Below are 22,870 nucleotides of genomic sequence, written 5' to 3' on the forward strand. Positions count from 1 at the left end.
CTCCTGGAAGTCCTCCCTCTTGTCTCTCAGTAGCAGTTCCACGAACTGTTGAAGGGAGTCCCACAGAGCCCGGTCATAACGTCCCAGCAGAGCTGTATCACTGGACGCCTTCATGGCTGTGGATGCGGTACCACACGCCTTCCTTCCAGCTGAGTCAATCCATCGACTCTCTTTATCTGGAGGCACGGTGGAGGACGGGGAGGTAGAGTGTAGCTTCCTGGCCGCCGTCACTATCACCGAATCAGGTATTGGATCCATTCTCAGAAAGGCAGGGTCAGAATCCGGGGCCCTGTATTTTTTAGGCAGTCGGGAGGGAGCGGCCTTAACCACCGCCGGTGTGAGGAACAGCTCCTCTGCGGGTTCCTTCAATCCAGGTATTAGCGGAAGCAAAAGGCGAGACAGATGCCTCTTGTGGAGCGTCTCGAATATCACTGACGTTAAGGGTGTAGGAGCCGTCACAGCGATACCCAACTTCGCAGCCCCACTCAGGAGGACCTCCTGGAAAGTGGCAATGTCATCCACTGGAGAAACCCTGGTCTCTGGAGAGTCCAATAAGGTCGGGGAGTAGGAACGGGTCCTGGAAGAGTCCATGCGGGACCTCGACCCCCGCCTCCTATGGCGACGCCTTGATCTGGTGGAGGATCTATGACGACTCCTTGATCTCCCTCTCCGTCCTGAGCATGAACGTGACCTCCTCGGCCGAGGGCGGTCAACCGGGTCTACCGGAGCGGGTGACCTGGGCTTGGACCGAGCCTTAGGTTTAGGCGTACCCTTGGGGGGTGTAGGAAGAATAGGCAGCGAAGTCGACCTTGGTGGAACTGGAGGCGGCTTCACTGGCAACCCTGGTCCAGGATGCGGAGGAGGCAACGGAGGAGGAGTAGGGTTCCTCGGGGGGGGGGCCCTCGGTAACGGAGGAGGTGGAGTCACCTTCCCCGACTGAGTATACACTTTTACCAGCCTGGGACGTAGGAGAACTTCCCACAGTGTCAGGCCTCTGTCCGCCTCTTTTTGACGTCGAGGAACGGCAACCAGACGGCGAGCGCCGGCCTCCTGACGTCGAGCGCCTCTTCTTCGGCAACGAACGCTTTCGCCTCGATGGCGATCTTCTACGCCTTGACGGCGACCTTCTGCGCCTCGACGGCGATCGTCGGCGCCTCGACGGCGAACGACGACGATGCCTAGACGGCGACCGTCTGCGCCTCGACGGCGATCTTCTATGCCTCGACGGCGATCTTCCATGCCTCGACGGCGATCTGCCATGCCTCGACGGCGTTCTGGGCTTCGACGGCGACCCGTGCCTCGACGGCGATCTGTGCCTCGACGGTGACCTTGACGACGAGGACTCCCTCGACGCCGAACGCCTCCTCTTTGCCGACGGCGAACGGCGGTGTCGCCTCGACGGCGAGCGCCGACGCCGGGCACGTCGACGTCGAAAGCTCGATGCCGACGTCGACGAGTACGACGTAGAAACAGCCACCGGGGACTTCGATGGTCTAGTCACATCCCTCGACGCCGAGCGTCGACGCCGTTTAGTTTCCGACGACGGGGAGCAGACCGTAGTCATCCCTCTCGACACCGTAGTGGGCGCAATAGACCCAGGCGGAGAATGAGGTAGTTTGCTGGTCTTCCTGCCCCTGGGGAGCCCTCAGAGGCCTCAGCATGGGCAGAAGAAGCCCCTCCAGACCCACCTTGTTCCTTCAATCTTCTTTCCTCGAGGCCCTGAAGTCTGATCTTCTTCCTGTCCTTCAGGGTCCTGCCAGAGAAGCCTTGACATATCACACACTCCTCAGGGATATGTGAAGAAGGAAGGCAGAGGATACACACCTCATGGGGATCCGATTTGGCCTTCTTCCTGGAGCACTCCGGGCATTTATTGAATAAAGCAGGCATATTCGACAAAAAACAGAGTGCAAGAACCAAGGAGAAAGGTACCAAAGTACAATAAAGCACTTAACTTGTGAAAAAACAGTGAAAAAAATCACCAAAACCCTTAAAAAGGGAGAGCTCAATGCTCCAGGGTCCTGCTAGCAGGAGCCGGAAAAAAGAACTGAAAGTAAAAGGGACCTGCAGGGCATTCTGGGCTACTGTGAAGTTCTGGAAAGTTCTCTTAAAGGCACAGTATCCTGTTCTGAGCCACATAATGGCAGCCTATGGGGCTTGTCTGTCCATGTCTTCCTCTCTATCATTCCAGAAGGATTTTGCTGAAGGCAAGGGAAATCTGGACAAGCTTTGCTGTTTGTGGATTTTTGGTGGAATTTCTAGTTGAAGTACTGGACAGTGTAGCCTGTTTATAGGCTGCATTATATGTCTTTAAATTCTCTCTGAAGTGTCTGTGCAGTTCTGCATTTTTTCGACACTTTAAGAGATTATTTTTGATTGCTCCGGGGTCCACGCACATGGGCGGGACTATTCACTAGATTATGACTATACACAGAGAACCCCTACTACAGAAGTGTGTTGTTTCACATAGACAATTTGGCTGTTGTTCACCGTATAAATAAACAAAGAGCAAAAGACCTGCGGGTGCTTCAGTTGTTACGGCATTTTATGCTTCAGAGTTTGAAGTGCAATATTGTGTTCAGGGCCCGGCATATTCCAGGGATCAATAACTCAATTGCGGATGCTTTGTCTCATTTTAATTGGCAGAAATTCCGGAAGTTGGTGCCAGGAGCGGCTCTCTGCAAAACTGCCATTCCGCAAGACATCTGGGTCTTGGGGCACTCCGAATAACCGACCTGGTTGAGAACTCTATTGCGCCTTCCACCAGACGCAGTTATCATCAAGCCTGGTTTGAATATTTATCTTTTGCTGAATCTCACGAAAGTTTGGGGTTGGTTCCAGGGACCAGATCTTTTATTTTGCAGTTTGTATTGCATTTGATTACTAAAGGTTTGTCACACACTACTATTGCAGGGAAGTTGGCTGGGGTTTCCTTTTATGGTCAGTTGTTTTTGGGGCAGGATTTAGCTATAGATGTTCTCTTGAGGCGAATGTTACAAGGTTTTAAGAAGGAGCGTTATCACCCGGCGCGTTTGCGGGAACCAATTACCTTTGACCTTTTAGTTACCTTATTGGGGCATTTGCCCGTTTGTTGCTATGATTTTTGGGAGGTTTCACTTTTAGACTTTGCATGATTTGGTTGTTTTTTTTTTGTGTGCTTTTAGGGTTTCGGAGTTGTTAGGGCTCAAAGGGCAACTAGGGATACATTCCGGGGCCATTCAGATTCAGGAGGGTTTTTTTAAAAATATGGTTACGTTGTTCCAAGACTGATCAAATGGGTAAAGGGACTTGGATTTCTTTGCACGCCAGTGGTTTTGAAGGGTGTTGTCCAATTGAGGAGTGGTTCTCTTTGCTTCGCTCGTCTGATTTTAGACATGGGCCTATTTTTATCCACCGGGCGGGTGATAACATTACCAGTTTTCAGTTTTTGTCGGTATTGCGAAAAACATTGTCACTAGCTGGGAAGGTCCCCTTACTTTTTGGGACGCATTCTTTTTGTATTGGGGCAGCGACCGAGGCTTACAACTTGGGTTTTGGTTGGGAGGGTATCAAGAGGATTGGTAGGTGGAAGTCGGGGTGCTGTGCTCATTATGTTAGGTTGTAGTTTAGATGCTGTTTTAAGTGTCCTTTCTAACCTCCATTTTTCTGTCTAGGTCGACTTTACCATTCCTTGTCCAGAGGAAAAAACACCACATGGCTGGTGGGACACTCTTAACAAATGGGCAGCGTTCTTTGTGGTAAAGCAGATCTATGGCAGAGAGCTCGGTCTTCCTAGCAAAAGGCATGAACTTGTATGGAACGGTCAAGGTGGGATTAAATGGTCCCAATTGTTTCCTTTGTTATCAAAGTTATCTTCAGTCAGAGGTCTTTCAAATCTCCTTATTATTCATTTAGGTAAAAATGACTTAGTACAGCTCTCTGATTTATCCATCTTGAAACAAATGCAACTTGATTTGGCAGTTCTCAAAGAAAATTGGGCAGGCACTACTGTGGTGTGGACGGAGTTTATCTATCGGCACCATTGGGTGGGTGCGCGAAATCAGGCTGCAATAGAAAAGTCTCGTAGGAAATTAAACAGGGCAATGAAGTGCTATTGAAATACCATGGGTATCAATGTTTTGTGCCATGCATACATCACAGGTAAGGATATGGATCTGTTTCGTCAGGATGGGGTTCATCTTTCTGACTTGGGTCAAGCCTATTACTTGTTGGAGCTGCGGGAATTTTTGTCTGGTTTCTGGGGTGACAATCTTTGGTGCGCTGCTAAACGTGAGATTTAATTCCAATGTTCCTTTTGCCGTTTTAAGGGGAAGGGGGTTGGGGACCAGGAAAACTCGTTGGTTTTCCTGGGTGGCGCTTCTTTGGGGGATGGGATGGTCAGGAGCGGGCTCATCCTTCCCTATGGGTTGGGGGGGGGGGGGGGACGAGAAAATGGAAGGAGGAAATAAACCAGGGCATTGTTCTGTTCATTGGGGAAATTGCTGATGCAAGGTTTGTGGGGAAGTTTAAAATGTTGGTATTTAAAGGTTATGCATAAAGAACGTTTTAATGTACAATGTTGTATGGCTATACTGTTTACCTGTCTTAAATAAAGTGACCTTTTATGCTAAGAAAACTTTCATGGTATGGATTGTTCTTGTTACGCGATGGGGCCCAGGGAGATTCCGGTGTCAACCGGTGTCCCCCTGGGATTGTTTGCGCGATTGGAACAATCCACGCGCAAGGTATTGTGGGCAGGTTGGGCTGGCGGGCGGGGGGCAATCAGCGCGGCGTGTGTCAGGCTGAGGAGAGCGGGCACTGTGAGGGCTCGCGCGTCGCTTTGTTTTTCGTGTCCCACTCTCCCTTCCCTCTGGTAATTATGAGTCAATTTGTTGTATATTACTTTGTTTTTGTCACTACTGGACAGGTGACAGTGCCATTGTATGTTTTTGTTCTTTTTAGGGCGCTTTTTTGGGGGATGGGATGGTCAGGAGCGGGCTCATCCTTTCCTATGGGTTAGGGGGGGGAAGTGGGGGGGGGGGGACGAGAAAATGGGAGGAGGAAATAAACCAGGGCATTGTTCTGTTCATTGGGGAAATTGCTGATGCAAGGTTTGTGGCGAAGTTTAAAATGTTGGTATTTAAAGGTTATGCATAAAGAACGTTTTAATGTACAATGTTGTATGGCTATACGGTTTACCTGTGACCTTTTATGCTAAGAAAACTTTCATGGTATGGATTGTTCTTGTTGCGCGATCTTACCTGCATCTGTTGAGGCCGCGCTGTGTCCCTGAAAGTTCTACCGTCTAGAGTCTCTCTCGGCGTTAGTGCTGCGTGGCAACGTTTTGCTGCTTGAGCGCACCTGGATCCATCCGGCACAATGAACATAACGTACCACCATTTTGTGTTTGGAAACAACTACCAAGGACTTGAGCCACGAAACATTCTTCTTTTCAAATATTGGCCAACCACGGTGTTCCCCTTAAAGTTTGTTTGAAACGTGATGGAATCTGGGAACGTCGCTGTGTCAAGATCACCTGCGGATCTTCTCCTTTGTTTGTCTGGTGTGTTTGATGATTTTGACGATCATCAAGTATCTACAGGTACGGTCTTCGCTGTTTGTACACATGTGTTTGCTGTCTGCGATGCCGCATACCATGTTTTGGAAAGGTATGCCGAAGTATTCTTTTTCTTTTACACAGTTTTTTTTTGTATTTCATGTTGTGTACAGGTACACTGAAGAACTCTAGTGTCTCACCCATGTGTCCTTTTGATGCATTGACACACACATCAATAATGGCATACACAATTTCCTTGGCGTGTGACACTTTTGACAGCTAGCAATGCACATGGGTTCTCCGTTTCATGTGTTTTCTTTTTGACCGCATTTACAAGCATACTAAAAGTTTAAAAACGTTGCCTGTTGTACTGTTCCTCTCTTCTTGGTTGGCTGGTAGTATTATATATGCCAGCAGTCACTGAGTATTACAAGGACATGGCACATCTTTTGAACCAACAGTTCTGCATGTATTTTCTACATCGTTCGTTTTGCTGGTGTCAAGCACTGTTGGATGAACAGTGTTTTTTTTGGGTGAACACGTACACACATAGTTGTAACTGTCTGCATATGAAATGTTAATGTCAATTGTATTTTAAGCCTGTTTTATAGTGGTTGTGTTTTACCATGGCTTGTAGTACATTTCATAAAGTTACTGTTTTTCTCCACTTTTATCCTTCATAAGATTGTATGATGGGTTTTGTACGTACGCATATGGACTCTAGGTACACACCGTCAAGAGTTCATTATTTCATTTTACATGCATGCATTCTACATGTTATTTTTCCCTACATAGGGATGGCAATGGGTTTTAGTCTCATTTGCTCTCAATATTCTTGCCTTCTGGGGCTACTTACGGTTCCTACCCTCTTTCAGGGTATCTGTGCATAGGTGTTAATCCATGCATTAGTTAACCATTCCTCTTTTAGGGACAGGTTTTAGGTTCAGACCCATGAACATTAGTTAATATTATCTATCCTCCCTTTCATCTTAGGGTAGGCCAGTGTTTTCTGCTCCATAGTTCTATTACTTGGGTTGCATGGGTTTAAGTCCCATTACTACACTGCACCCATGTTCTCTTACTTGGGCTGTATGGGCTTTACTCCCATTACTACACTACACAGTGATTTCTACATTAGGTTGTTTTTACAAGGGCTATCATTTCATGGGTTTAGTCCCATATGAAATAGTTTAGGACCCCTTTTCCTTATGGTAGGGGTTGGTTGTGGGTTTTACTCCTCCCATTCTCACATGCGTTGGATACGTCTTTACACTTACATAGGGTGTGTTTCATGGGTTTTAGTCCCATATTGTCACTTTTGCAACGTAATGTTATGTTCATATTTAATTACTTTGTCAATATTGCAATGGGGTTGGGATGAGGGATCTTATTGTATTTTCCTCTCTTCTTCCATCTTTCTTTCTCGTGTTCAGTTTCCTCGTGATGTCTTTTCTTCTTGTCATCTGTGGATTCTGGACTTTATTCTTGTTGTCAGTCTTTCTTTGTCCTCGGTCTTTCTCTTTTCGTAGTGCGTTTTTTGGGTTCTTCCTTCCTCTTCTGGTTACTCTTCCTTCACCACTTTGTGTGTGTCTGGATGTATTCCAGTGTTTTGTTGTGTTGTGCTATGCTTTGCTTCCTCGCATGTCTGCCTGGCCAGTAGGTGTGTTTTGGGGGTAGTGATTGGTGCTTTTAAGTCTTTTCTTTTTCTCGTTGTCTTATTTCACTGTATCTTTCTTTTCTTTTCTGTTATATTTAGATAAGAGGATGGGTTATATTTAACTGTTTTTTCTAATGGCCGTTTCCTCCTACTCCCTCCTATCTTTCTGTTCCTTCCTTGCAATTAATTTCTTTGCTTCGATTTTGCTGTTTCTTTATTTCTCTTTTTCTTTCCTCATTCATGGTTCTCTCTTTTCATCTCTTTTAACACGGAGGGAATTCCGCCGCGGTGCAGGCGTTTTTAAAGGTGGGCGGGCTGCGACGGCCATTGGCTGTTCGCAGCACCAGGGAGGGAGTGCGCCTGTCGGCCATCGGCCGACGGTTAGCATGGAATAGGTTAAGGTTCTCCCTTTTCGATTTCCATCTTATTTGTTTTTGTTATATAAGAAAGGGGATATGTAGTATCCTAGTTTCCTGTCCATGTTTTTGTATGCAATTTTCCACCACATGCTCAGCCAGTGGAATGTTACAGTGATGATGTGTTATGGAATGTTGGGAATCTGTGAAGAAAAGCCAGAGTTGAGATTGGGCTGAGCAGCATGCTGGCTGCTCCTGATGTGGCTCATCTACATATTCCTTAACCTACTTCAATAAATCATCCTGAACTACATCAACTTGTGTGGACTTTGTTACTACAGAGAGCTAATACACAAAGTCTTATCAGTGTATTCATTTATTAAAAAAGCAGCACACAGAGGAAGCTAAAGAGGATGTGTTGGTTTGGCTGAAGCAGCACCTTAGATCCACTTCTAAGAGTTCAGGACACGGGTGGCACTATTTGGCAGGGCAGACTCACAGATGGCAGAGTCCAGGTGCAGAAGAAGGCTAGCTCGAAGTCTTTTATTTCTCTTAGACTTCAGATCAAAACTAGCCCTTGGAGTCACACTGGGTTTTAGAGGTCAATTGATGCAGGTCAAGTCCTTCTCTTCCAGACCAGGCAGGCAGCAGGTAAGCACAGCAAGAGAGCAGTTCTTCCAGAGCAGCGGTCCAGCAATGGCAGTCCTTCAGCAGCACAGCAGTCCTTTTTTTCCTGGCAGAGTATCCACAGGTCTAGAGTGTACTGAAGTGGTAGGGTCTGAGGTCCATTTTGAATACCCAGTGGTGGCTTTGCAGTGGGGGAGACTTTGAAGAAAGGTCTTTGAAGTGCACAGAGGTTCTCTGTTCCTGCCCTGGTTTGAGGCTCACTAAAGGAGGAATTCAGCCCTTTGTGTGGGGACAGGAAAAGCCAATTAAGGTAGAAGTGTGAGACTGTGCCCAGCTCCACCCTCCCATCCTCATAGGATAGTCTATCAAGTCACGCCTAAACTCCCATTGTGTTTTGCTGTCTAGGTGGAATAAACAAAGTCCAGCTGTCACCCTCCCAGACGTGTATCAGAGAGAGGCTGCAGGCACACAGTGCTAATAGCAGAAAAATACCAACTTTCTAAAAGAGGCCTTTTCAAGATTCTATTGATAAATTCGACTTTGCCATTAAAGAGGATTTATCATTACAAATCCATAGATACCAAACACGACAGATTCACCTCCTCGCAATTAGGAATTACAGCTTAATAAATCTAATTAAAAAATCCCCAGTGTTATCATATGAGAGGGGTAACCCGCACAGTAGTGAAAAACGAATTTGGGAGTGTTTGACTACCAGGACATTTAAAACTTAAAAGTACAAGTCCTGCACTTTACTTACACAGCACGCTGACCTATGGGCTACCTAGGCCCTACTTCAGGGGCGACTTATATGTAATAAAATGGGAGTTTAAGGCTTAGCAAGGGGTTTTAAATGCAAGCCAACATGGCAGTGTGACACTGTATTTGGGTTGTAATGGCAGGCTTGAGACAAGTTTTAGAGGACTACTCAACAAGTGCTGCCGGTCCAAAAGTAACATTTAATTTACTTGCCCTGTTTATATGGTGTACCACTCAACAAGCGACTCACTAGTAAATTATATATTCCAATTAGGTGTATGCCAATCAAACCATTTTTAGGGGAGGGAGCACAAGCACTTTAATACTGGTTAGCAGTGGTAAAGTGCACAGATTACAAAGGCCAACAAAAACGAATTAAGCAAAATTGGAGGCAAGCAGGTGAAGATTTGGGGGTAAGACCACCCTAATGTTGACAGGTCTAACACTGATCCACAAAAATACTACTGCCTAGTATGGAACCGCAATTTTCCTATTAAATACACAGCTTTGGTTTTCATTACATTGATGTTTAAGGAACTCTAATCAAGTCAGCCCTTCATTTTTTCAAAGTTGATAAAACTATAACCAATGAGCAACACTGCTTAACAGTGCCTATAAACAAATGTGTTCATGGTTTCTATTACAGATCTCTTTCTGTTTTCAAGTCACACTCTAACCCACTTTTGCCTTTTTATCTGTACTGTTTAAGAAAAGCATTAGTCACATAAAATAAATGGAATAAAGAGAGCTACATACCGCCCTGGCATAGGAGTTCAGTGCTTGCTGGGAGATCTTGGTTGGTTGCCCCGATCTGAAGAAGAGAGAGAGGTAGGCGTTGCCCAATATATCTATGAGTGAAAAAAGAGCAAGCAGAGCTGCATGAGGCAATTAAGGATTAGTTGCTCTGACTGTAAAATGATAATTATTTTGTCTAGGCTACTAGGACCTGCAACAGATTAACCAATTAGGACAGGGATTTGAATCCTCCTTGTCCAGCTTGGTTTAGATGGATTCAGCCTGCAACTACTTGCGCTTCATTCCTCTGGGAAATGTTCAGGAGTTTGCCAGTCTTCATAGTGCTAAGTGCTAACAGAGAGAAGTGGTGTAGAGTGGAGTACAGTGGAAGAGTGGCATAGATTGAAGAGGCGTAGAGTGGAGAGGTGTAGAGTGGTGAGACGCAGAGTGGAGGGGGAAGAGTGCAGTGACGTAGAGTGTAATAGAATAGAATGGGGTAGAGTGGAATAGCGAAGAGTAGAGTGAGTGACACACAGTGACGGGATGTAGAGTACAGTAGCTTAGAATGGAATGTAGTGGAGTGGAGTGGTGTAGAGTGGAGAGGCGTAGATTGGTGTGCCACAGAGTCTAGTGACATTTAGTGGAAAAGCTAACAGTAGAGTGGCGTCGATGTGGGATAGCATAGAGTGGCGTGGAGTAGAGTGGAATAGCGAAAAGTAGAGTGGTGTACAGTAGAATGGTGGAGTGGCACAGAGTGGTGTAGAGTGGGTGGCTTGGAATAGTGTAGAGTGCAATGGCAAAGACTGGAGTGGTGCAGAGTAGAGTGGTGAAGACTGGAGTGGCCCAGATTGGCATGGAGAAGCGTGGCATACAGTGGAATGGAGTGGCGTGGAGTAGAGTAGCATGGTGAAGAGGCGTGGAGTGGCATATAGTGGATTAACTTACAGTGGAATGGTGTGAGTGGCATACAGTGTAATAGTGCACAGTGGTGTGGCATAGAGGGGCGCAGAGTGGTGGAAAGGGGTAGACTGGAGTGATGTATACTGGAGTGGCGCAGACTGGAGTTGCGCAGACTGGGGTTGCGCAGACTGGGGTTGCGCAGACTGGGGTTGCGCAGACTGGACTGGTATATAGCGAAGAGGCGTAGAATGGGGTAGAGTGGAGCGGGTTTGACTGAAGTGCCGTAGAGTGGTGAAGAGTGGAGTGGCGCATAGCGGATTTGTGTAGAGTGGAATTGTGTAGATTGCAGTGGCATAGGATGGAGTGGCATAGAGTGGTGTACAGTGAAGAGGGGTAGACTTGAGTGGTGTAAACTGGAGTGGCGCAGACTGGACTAGCATACAGCTATGTGGCATAGAGTGGGGTAGAGTGGCGTGGAGTGGTATGCCATATGGAGTGGCATACAGTGGAGTGCCATACAGCAGAGTGGCATAGAGTGAAGTTGCGTGGAGTGGCGTATAGTGCAACAGTGCAGAGTGGCAATGAGTGTAATAGCATAGATTGGAGTGTGGTAGAGTGGAATAGCAAAGAGTGGCGTGGAATACAGTGAAGGGATGTAAAGTGGAGTGACGTGAAATGGAGTTGAGTACAGCGGAGTAGCAAACAGTGGATTGGCATAAAGTCAAGTTGGAAAGAATGTAGTGGTATAGAGTGAAGAGGCATAGTCTTGAGTGGTGTAGAGTTGATTAGCATAGTGAAGTGGCGTAGAAGGTAGCTGTGTAAAGTGTATTGACAGAGTGGAGTGTGGTTGGGTGAAGTGGCACAGAGTAGGGTTGAGTCAAGTGGGGTTGAATCGAGAGGTGTAGAATGGAATGGCGAAAGGCAAAGAATGGAGTGGTGTACCGTAGAGTGGCATAGAGTGGGGTTAGTGTGGAATAGCTTCAAGTGCAGTGGTGTATAGTGGAATGGAATAGAGAGGAATGCAGGGGCGGTTTTTGAGCCAGGGCGTCGGTGCTCCGCCCCCTTTACTTTCACCCCATAAGGTCGGGCATTGCTAAAGTTAAAAAAGAAACACTTCAATCTGTTTTTAAAAAATGTGCACAATGCACACACACATCTTTCTTGGGGCCGGAGCGGTTTGCTTTTGAGCGATGCCGATTCATGCTGTTTCTAAAACCTGCTAACTGTGGGTGGGGTTAGAGCCGGGCTGATGAGCTCACAGCCCTGAGGCTTGTGAGGTCATTAGCTAGGCAGAAACATAGCCTAAAGGTCCAGTCTCTACCCCCTGACGGCACTGGGGTAAAATCAGCCCTGGGCGTTATAGCCAGGAGAGGATGGTCACCACACCCTTTCTCAACTCGTCACAGGGGGTTGTTCCACACTGTGACGAGTTGGGAAAGAGTGGGGTAAAGGCTGCAGGCAGGCGGGAGGCCGAGAAATCGAACATTTTGAAGACGCACTGCGCAGACTCGCAGTCCGTGTTTTTCTGGACCTGCAATGCCAGCGAGGAGCTGAGGAGCAATGACAGTTTCACAGCCTTGTGAGTGCACCACAGCACGAGGCTACTCGGTGGGCAAAAAAACAAACTCATCAAGTATTCATATAGTGGCACGTTGAATTCCCCTGTACTTCTGTAAAGCAAGTACAGGGACTCTGTAAAACTGTTAAACGGGAGTCCGTACTGCAGTACTGAGCGAGAAATTTGCTTGATACATTAGCTCATGGCCTGCGAATACAAACCCCTCTGCCCGCTGTCCTCTCAGTAACAGAGAAGACACTGTAGATAACACCGGCTGTAAATCCACTCATAGGTACCTGTCGGCAGACCCTGCCACAACATCTCCCGGTAAATGACTGTGAGCAGTTCTGCTAGTGAAGAAAGTGCTAACTTGACATAAGGCAGCACCATATTTCTATTATTTCCATAAGGGCGTTTTCCGATATGAAACAGTCCAAGAATGCACTCACAGATGGAGCTTAATTCCCAACTTCATGTTTGTGTAAAATGGCTATTAAAATCCTGTACCCTAAACTACGTTTATGTCATAGCTTAGTAGCCACCGTGCAAATCCGAGTTTTTCTTTCATGCATCGAATGTCTATGATGTTGCATGTGACCCGTGCGAGATTATCACCTCGGTCACATCTAAAAAATAAACAGAAGCTGGAACATCCGCGTTGGCACCGAATGTTGCCAAATCATGTAGCTCTGTTCTCGTGTGCAGCGTTATTAGCTGCAGGTACTTTTATGGTTTTTGTGTACTTTTATGGTTTTTGTGAATTGAACCGAATAAAGTATTTCTTGAACTTTCTTGAACTTGAGCTGCAGGGCGCTTAGGTTTGCATTCAGCACGTTTTCAGTTTTCTTTCAATGCATTTGGCAACTGGACTGAAACGTTGTTAAAGGTTGATGATATATGCCACAGTACAGGATCTAACGATTTCTCAATTACTTTATAAAGAGAAAAATGTGTGCCTTATTCACAGTTGAATTTTGATATTGGTCCTTGCCATAAATGTTGGAGTTATTCGGAGAATCTCCCAGGAACAGGGAAGTAGCAGGGGTTAATATATCAACAGTGGGAGCTGCCTGCACTGATAAGTACTGCACGTGCTGCTGCCTGCCAATGCACTGGAGGTGGATGTCGCCAAAGTCCACATTTTCTTGAACTTTCAACCGCAAATGGAAGGCACACTGCTGCGCTGATAATTTTTCAAAATGATGATTAATGCAGCAATAATCTCTTCAAATTAATTTCAGGTTATGTGTCCTAAATGCTTAGGCTGGGACTTTACTGTGATTTTGTACTTTGAACTTGTCATATTTCTACAGTGAAGTACTGAGTGCAGACAAAAGCTTTTCCTGTTTAATATTGTGTTGTATCTGGATATCATCCCTATGTAGGTAAGTGTAGTATTTAGTGAAATATCTTGATGTATTTCTTTATGGCACCCCCCAACTGTTTAGCAGCCACCAGTCAAATTGACATAAATCTTCCTTTAAACTTCCATGGTTACTCAATAGAGGACTGCAGTGTTAAGATGGAATTGATCCTAATGTGCCACCTATAGAAATGGTTTGTAAAGGTACCATTCAGTAGCACTTAAATACAGCAGACACAGGCTGCCACGTCTTACCACAGTTGTCTTGTGGTTGCATCTACCCAACGTTGATGTTATTTCATAACACATTTCAGCTATTTATTTTATTATATATGTACAACAGTCAATTACCTATGTATTTCCGCATCTGAGAGAGCTAGAATTCTGACGGTCCTTTACACAGTCGTGGTGAAAATCCATGTCCTTTTGCTTGATGATGATGTAAAATGGATGTGAAAGGCAGACTCTGCAGATGTTCGACAGTGGTAAGTGTGAATGCTTGGAAAAATTAAATGAATTGCTGTAACATAGCAGCATAATTCTTCTAAAAGAAGATGGTGTTTCTGTAGCACTGCTGGTTATAGGCAATATTGTGAGATGTGTATTAAGTTCAGTTTTACCACCTTATCTTTCCCAATTAGTTTTTCTGCTGTAATAAATAAGTGATAAAGTGCTTAGAAGCTGCAGGATGGAACAATGAAGAGAAGACATTTACTATAAACATTTTAAACAAGCATTTGCAATGCAATAGGTCTCCCATTATTAAGGTTTGAGCTATTGGTGTTGCATTTTTTAGCAATGCCAATAGCTCAAACTTTTATAATGCAAGACCTATTGCATTGCAAATGCTTCACTCGATCGCCAGAATTAAGCGCTATATTGGCAAAAATAACCACATCTTTACCATCGGTACCAAGGACTGACACTTTGACGTTAAGCACTACACGGCAACCACAAAGTGGTTGCTGTTGAGATCTATGCAAGCTCCTCGCGGGTGTCTTTAGCCTCACCCAGCCACAGACGCACCGGGGCTCTTCACTGCACCCGCTGCACACTGCACCGCTCTGCGGCACACAGCAGCTGGAGCTCGCGTGTCTATAGGGGGGGGGGGGGCAAGTGCTGGAACCCCCGCAACGGCTGAGCTGTGCGACACAGCCCTGTAGAACACATTCCCTTGTTCACTTACTCCTCGCGTACCTGCGTCCTTGGGGGAGTCACAGCGCTTTCCATCAGTGCTGTGCAAATAATGCACACCAATGCAGGGCTGCAATGCAGATGCAAGAAGTACGTTCACCAGAACATACCCGGGCCCCCGAACAAGCGAGGGTACTGGCAATGGCAGAAGGACACCAACTCGCAACTCTCTTGTCAGGAAGAGTAACTTTCTTTTTGATTTTCAGGCCAGTCCTTTCATTGGGATTTTCTGATTGGGCAGCAGGAAAGTCAATCTGTGTAATGGCCGGGCCAAGGCGGAGCAAGCTTTGGGAAGTCTGGGGGCTGTAGTTGTGAGGATCACACGAAGAAATGTGAAGCCTTGTTAAACTGCGACTAGATAATGTTCTCGCGGTTGCGCAAGTCACCACCACCCAACGTTTAGGCTGACAGTGTCTTGCGCAGCTCGAGAACTGAATTACTTTCTAAGCTCCCATAACAGCCAGTAATAGACACTCTTATAACTGCAGTGGAAACAGGCAGACATGTAAAGAATTGTGCATACATCATTTAAAATTGATAAGTGACATCTAAATTGTTGTGTTTGCTAGAAACTTTACAATATGCATTAATGCAATACCAAAACATGCCTGCAACACTCAAAACATTATATCCGTTACAACAAGCGGCAGTGAAAACGATTGCGAAAGCGATCGCTATTGCAAAACACGGAAACCTGCGAGTAGTGTGCGTGCTCCACAGCGAGCCTTGTGGTTTCCATTATCGCGCCTGTGTCTGGGCACGATAATTGAAACCACATGGCAGGAATGTGCGTAATAGACACCAATAGGCCATGGGCGGAGCAATGCGCCCGACTTTGGCCAATTGCGTGATGTCATAAATAAAAACACGTCGGAAAGGCCAATCGCGTGGCGCAAAAGGAAAAGCACACGCACAAGCGAGTGCGATTCCTAGGTCGATTTTCAAACCCCCTCCAAGAGGTCTCTCGCTGCGCGACTATGATGCGCACTGCAAAGCTAGGCGCGAGACCTAAAAATGATGGTCCTAGTGACATTGCATAAAAAGATTTTTCAAACTTAGTCTTATATGCATATTCTTTTAGCCAATTTCCAGGAAATTAAGCCAGAATATTTTGCTGGAAAATGTTATTTAGCCCATTGTTTAAAAAAAAAAAAAAAAAATTGCACAGGAAATGCCAACTGGCCTCCCAAAAACTACTGTGTCCCCTTGAAGTGAACCCCAACAACACCCACATGCGCAGCCCAGTCTCACCAATCTCAAACTTCACCAGCCGCCACTGGCGGAATGGTGTACAGTAGAGTGGTGGAGAGAGTGGAGTGGCATGGAGTGGAGTACGGTAGAGTGGAGTACGGTAGAGTGGAGTAGGTAGAGTGCAACAGCACACAGTGGAGTGGCATAGAGTGGAGTGCTGTGCTATAGTGAACAATGACATGTCAGAGTCGAATAGTGTGTCGTGCAGTGGAGTGCTGCATCATGTTGTAGAGTGCAGTTTAAACAGATTTAATGGAAAAATTATTGAACCCATTTAGCTGAAATGTTGCTGGTTTACAGAATATGGGGTGTAAAGGATCTTTTTTGGTAGTATTTCTAAATTGGTTCATTCGTTTTAAAGTTATAGGGCCTGATTCACACACGTAAACTTACACTTTTATGTAAATAAACACTTGTTTGCTACTCACAAAGGTATTTGACGAGTAGTATCTTTGCGATTGCATAGTCTCCACACATAAAAAGATAGGACGCCACAGTGTGGTAAAGATACTAGTAGTTAAATACCTTTGTGAATAGCAAACAATGGTAAATTCACACAAAAGTGTAAGTTTACCATTGTAAATCAGGCCCATATGCACAAAAACCTAGTGATATATTGTGCCACGGTATACCACAGTAATTTCACAACATGGCACGGTACACCGCAATGACAAAACAGTAACTAATTGGGTAATGCAAACTCTTACAAAATTGAAATGCAGCAATGTTTAGACCACACTTAGTCTGCGTTCAAGGTTTTAAGTGAACGTATAATATACTACTGTTTCATACGTTTATAGGAAGGGATGAGTCAGTTTAAGTGAGTAAAGGTAAATAAAAGTTGTTTTATTACTTTATATATTACAAAAAGTGTGTGGAGTATGGCAGTACTACCATATTGTTTACACTATATTTAGTGTGCATTCTGGCTTTTAAAGCATCTGTATTGCTAAAAAAGATTGAAATTGAACACAAGGAACAAACAATGCAGTCTGATAGGCCTACTCTGTAAGTTGTGAAAAAAAGGTATCTTGTGTCTATAAGATTTCAGAAGGTTCGCCTAACCATGTTACACTTTACTGGATTTACTGGCAGCTACCTCACAGAGCTAGTTCTTTTTTTATGGAAATAAATTAATTATAAGTATTTAACTTGTGGCGGCTCCTCCGCTAAGGGAGAGAAGCATCGCCCCACTGCCTGGGAGCAGCAAAAGAAAGGAAAAAATAAAATGATAATAACTAATGCTATTATAATTTTATTCTGTCCTCCTGCTTAAGCAGCTTCCATGAGCAGCTTCCATGAGGGGGCGGGGCTGAAGAGCAGGGGAGGAGGATACAACCCTCCTAATTGTACAATGACTGTTTGGTCGTCCCTCTCGGGCCACCCAAGCCAGTCATGCGCACTTTCCCCTTCTCCATGCAGGCTGCATTACAGCTGTGATGGAGAATGTGCCCACTCCTTCAGTCCCATGCTGAGAACTATGTCACAGTGCTCAGACCAATCACAAAGCTGCATTGCAGCATTGTGATTGGCTGCGGGGAGTGTGGGAGTCCTGGTGCTTCCTGTTTCTTGCAAGAAGCCAAGAAGAGGACACAAGAGAGGCGGAGGTGGCAATTTTTTTTTTTAAGTGATCCTTGACTTGTGAAACATGTGTAGGTGTAGTGTGTTTTTTTTTTTAAAGAAGAATCCGAATATTAAATCTTTAAGACTTGTCCTGGCGAATGTGCCCCTTTTTTTAATGTAATTAACTTGGGTATATCAGTACAGGCTGATTCATATCAACAGAGAGAGCATATAAGTCAGTTGACAATCTAAAAAAGCTCCCCCTGCTCATTCGGACTGTGGAAAAAAGCTGTGTTTACTACTGCCTTGGTGTAACTCCAGTGAACAACCAGATTAGGAAAAGTATGTTCAAGCTCTGGGACACATATGTAATAATTTATTGAATATATAAGTATTTTTATGCCACATAAGGGGTATGGAAAGTGCTAGACAACTACTCACTGTAGTACAATCTATTTTTTCAATGATTTGTTTCTTGTCACAGATGCACTTGCCTAGCTCATACTTACACCAAGACGTGCCATCCTTCACATCCATCTGCACAGCCTCCTTGGCATGCTTCACACTCTCCATGACATTCTGTGAGCGTTCCTCCTCATCTCCACAAGGCACCTGCCGTAGCACCATTGACAGGTTCCGAAGAGACACCTTGTTCTTGCACTGCAGAGATTGAAGCAGTTGATGTAAAATGTTTAATTTCTGCATTCTTGAAACAGTGCACTAGTAAGCTGCCCCTGTAGCACCATCCTTTTTGGAAGAAATCATTGATCCCAATTACATATAATATTGTAAATACTTTCATGACCCATTTTAGGATTGTTATTGATGAATCATTTGATTCCATGAAACAAATACATTGATAAAACAAATCCTTGCTCTACTCTTCTAAAACAGTTATGTTTTGAGGAATTGTTACATTACAATAGATATACGCTACATATGTTTACCGCCTTTGCAAGGGTGAGACTTTGACCAGCTATGAAGGAGAGGAGATAACATATGGGGCCTGCAAGAGAGTGTTTTTGTGGGTGTACCTCAAGTGAAGTACAGTGATTAAAAATGTTTACAGATGCTTGGAACTAAAAGTGAATGTCCATGCTTGTTATAAGCAGATGTTGGCTCAAGATACCCCTGACATTATATCAATTCATTGTAAAGATGCAACTGTGTGGAGGTTTGCGCTTTGCTCAATGGATGAGAATGGTTTCACCTACAGACTGTAAAATGTAAATCCAGTATTTGTAAAGCGCACAGCTACTCGAAGGCATCCCGGCGCTGGGGGCCGTCGGGAAGATCAAGCGTGCTATTGTTAAGAGTCACATGGTGCTGGGACCCCTGCCGTCAGTGCCAAGGTTCGAACCGTGATCCCCAGCGTCCGGCGTCAGTCGCCCTGACCGCTGCGCCACACTTCTTCACTGTGGTATGAGATGTGGTAGGGTGAGTTGACCCATTTGGGACCTCTGCAATGACTGCTGCTGTGTTTAAGGTAGGACTTCTGAATATGCCTGCAACAATGAGTATCACTATACAACTCCAGTGTCAGCCACCGGACTGAGGTCACGATCAATAAATGTAGATGAGACAGCAGCACAACACAATGCAATGTTTACTGCTGCCAGACTGTATTATGGACATATTAACTGAAGGTATACAATACATTATAAATGAAGGCTGTAGTGATCAATGTCAGATTATAGTTTGGACCAACAGAGAAGAAACAACTTAACTTTGTAGGAACACTGAGTTACTTGGTGATGGATTATAATGAAGGCCTCGCAGGTTGGCAGTTGACTCAACTAATTTAATTATGGATTAGAACTGTAATCATAAGGCATGGTTTACTACCCATTCACAAAGTCTCTAAACGTCCTGAGACTTAGGCAGTGCCGATTTGTGGTGATTTGACTGAAAACACAGACTTGTGTAGAGTCTATGATAAATACACATAGAGTGGTAAAACTTCACTTTTATAAAATGGCGGAGACAACAATACTAATCAAGCATTACACGTCAACAGCATGCAGGATGAAATGTCCTGCAACGTGTCCTAGAGGTCAAACAAGATGGCATGTCAACAAGATAAAGTTACTTAACTTCTTCAGCAATGGCATTTTCATAGTCACATGTTTGAAATATTCCCCAAAGTCAAGCTCGGAACCTTCATTAGTTAACGTGACCTAAGCAGTATACATACATAGCAAAATTATGTTGGGGTGAGGAGTTGGCCTAACGGCTAGTGCGGTCAACCTTGAATCTGGGGAACTGGGTTCGAGTCTCGGTAACGACGCTGAACATCCTGTGATTCTGGGCAAATTACTTAATCTCCCTGTGCCTAAAAAAACAAGCATTAGGAATGCATTAGGGCTCGGGTTTGTTTGAGTTAGAGATAATGGCATTGTAAATGGCAATGTGTTTTAGGCATGTGTTTTGGAGTGGAAACATGTGGTGTGTGTTGGAGATATGTGTGTTGGATTGTAATGTTATCAATGGTGGCATGCTGCACTTTAACGCAATATCTTTAAATGGTAAAGTGCAGCATAGTGCGATAGGTACAATATTAATTGATGGATGCGTTATCAATTGGTGTGTGCATTGATGTGTAGTGGATGTGTGTGCCTGTAGGAATTGTGCAGTGATGGCTGTTGGTGTGTGTGTTTGGTGGAAGCGTGTAGTGGTGGCTTGAGGTGTGTATGACTGGTGGTAGCGTGCAGTAAGAGCTGTTAGTGAGTGTGGCTGTCAAGCGTACAGAGCTGGATGGTAATGCGTGTGGTTGGTGAAAGGGTGCACTGACAGCTGTTGATGATTGTGCCAATTGAAAGAGTGGCTGGTGCACTGTCAGCTGTTGGTGGGTGTGTGTGTTTAGTGAACACACACTCTGAACTCACAAACAGCACTCACAATCTGCACTCCGCACTCACAATCTGCACTCTGCACTCACAATCTGCACTTTGCACTCACAATCTGCACTCACAATCTGCACTCTGAATCTGCACTCTGAATCTGCACTCTGAATCTGCACTCTGAATCTGCACTCTGAATCTGCACTCTGCACTCTCAATCTGTACTCTGCACTCTCAATCTGTACTCTGCACTCTCAATCTGCACTCTGCACTCTCAATCTGCACTCTGCACTCTCAATCTGCACTCTGCACTCTCAATCTGCACTCTCAATCTGCACTCTGCACTCTCGTCCTGCCCATGGAACCGAAACAGCCCTCATCACCGCCATGGACGAACTTCAAAGGCGGGCAGACAGAAGACAGGCATCATTTTTGATACTGCTCGATATGTCTGCCGCCTTTGACACGGTGAATCATAAGATCTTACTGAGGCGGCTGTTGGAGGCAGGAGTGAGGGATACGGCACTGCAATGGTTTCACTCTTTTTTGCAGGACAGGCAGCAGGCAGTCTCTCTGCCTCCTTTCCAATCAGCCTTTTCCCCGGTAACGCACGGAGTCCCCCAGGGCTCTGCCATCAGCCCAATACTTTTTAATGTCTACCTCAGGCCGCTAATTCTTCTTATCAAAAGTTTCGGCATTAAAACCATCAATTATGCCGATGACACACAGATGATCCTCTCCTTGGATGGTGAGGATTCTTTCTCTGTAGAGGTCCTACACAATTGCCTGCGGGACACATCAAGGTGGCTGAAGGACAACTCACTTCAGTTCAATGCAGGTAAAACTGAGGTGCTTTTTAACACTGGCTCTAGGATCCCCCAACCGTTTCCCAACAACTTCTGGCCCCCAGAAACAGTGTCCAATGTACAGCCTGCAGACTCTGTCCGCAATCTAGGGGTCATGCTTGACCACAGGCTTAGCATGGAGACCCACGTTCAAAAAACGTCGGCCTGCTGCTATGCCATCCTACGCTCTCTTAGGAAAGTCTTGCCCCTCCTACCCACCCAGGCTCGCGCCCAAGTGGTTAGATGTACCATCCTGAGCAGGCTGGACTATTGCAATGCCCTCCAGCTTGGGTCCCCTGAGTTTCAGTTGGATAGACTCCAAAGGGTCCAATCTGCGGCCGCAAAATTGGCCTTGGGGCTGCCAAGAAGATCTCACGGACCATCTGCCTTGGCACAATTGCACTGGCTCCCTCTTAGACAGAGGATCCAGTTTAAGGTCCTCTGTATTGTTTTCAGGGCCCTCCTTGGTTCCGGTCCAGCCCCTCTTCAATCTAAGTTTGTGTGGTATGTTCCTCTCAGACAACTTCGCTCCTCTGATGCTAAACTGGTAGTCATCCCCAGATTTAGGAAGGTCAGAGCCGGAGGTAGATCCTTTGAGGTGGCTGCCGCCAGACTTTGGAACTCCCTCCCCATCGAGATTAGGCACATTAATGAACTTCTACCGTTCAGAAAAAAGGTTAAAACTTGGCTTTTCCCTGGTTAGCCTACTCCCATATGGTCCACTTCTCGCTCCTCTTTCAGATTCTGTCAGTGCCAGGATGCCTGCAATGGTGACAGTCGCACTTTATAAATTCTTAAAATAAATAAATAATAAATAATCTGCACTCTGCACTCTCAATCTGCACTCTCAATCTGCACTCCGCACTTACAATCTGCACTCACAATCTGCACTCTGCACTCTCAATCTGCACTCACAATCTGCACTCCGCACTCTGAACTCTGCACTCTGAACTCTGCACTCACATTCTCCGGATGATGCCATCATTGATATCATCAAGGATGTCACTTGATATATCATTAGTGATGTCATTAAGGATGTCATTGACGGAGGGGGGGGGGGGTGGGGGGTTGGGGGCATCTTGTCACTAGGTGCAAGATGGCCACCACCTAGTGAGGCTCTGCTGGCTGGACGGGTCTATTAAGTACGCCTCTTCACAATAATGGTCATTGATGTGTGAGCATATCTATGTATATCAAAGCATTCTTTTAATATGAATTCCAGCGGTGGGGGCTGAAAAGACGAGCAGGCTGGGAGAGGCGATGTCAGAGGCTTCTGTGAGCTCCCAGCCTGTCGTTTCCAGCGGTGGGGGCTGAAAGGACGAGCAGGCGGGGAGAGGCGATGTCAGAGGCTTCTGTGAGCTCCCAGCCTGTCGTTTCCAGTGGTGGGGGCTGCAGTGAGGAGCAGGCTGGGAGAGGCGATTTCAGAGGCCTCTGCGAGCCGGCATCTGCCTTCAATTATCAGGGGCCCACAAGCTTTGGCAGGGAGCCAGCATGCGCGCATCAGGCCAAACTCACTGCAAAATGGTGAACGCGCCCGACCATCTGGATTCCATTACCGCAGCACCCCGACAGCTCCTAATTGAAATTTATGGACTGCCGTGCGCATAACCGCACAGAAAATGCAGGAAGTGCCGACCGTAAAATATATATGGCCTATTGCGTTAAGGCTACTACAAACACGGCACC

The 22,870-nt window shown here is 45.7% G+C and overlaps 1 protein-coding gene across 1 annotated transcript in view; it reads right to left on the bottom strand.

Annotated features, from left to right (window-relative positions):
* The window catches only part of TTC5 (tetratricopeptide repeat domain 5), a 196,630-nt gene that overhangs the window by 92,176 nt on the left and 81,584 nt on the right, over positions 1 to 22,870 (bottom strand). Inside the window, exons 4-5 of the mRNA XM_086931913.1 lie at positions 18,009 to 18,159; positions 9,692 to 9,783 (exon numbers count right to left, since the gene is read on the bottom strand). Coding sequence (XP_086788039.1) covers positions 9,692 to 9,783; positions 18,009 to 18,159 — 243 coding nt within the window. The remainder of the gene's footprint in view (positions 1 to 9,691; positions 9,784 to 18,008; positions 18,160 to 22,870) is intronic.

Source organism: Lissotriton vulgaris, chromosome 7, assembly GCF_964263255.1.
Source record: "Lissotriton vulgaris chromosome 7, aLisVul1.2, whole genome shotgun sequence".
NCBI classification, from domain to species: Eukaryota; Metazoa; Chordata; class Amphibia; order Caudata; family Salamandridae; genus Lissotriton; species Lissotriton vulgaris.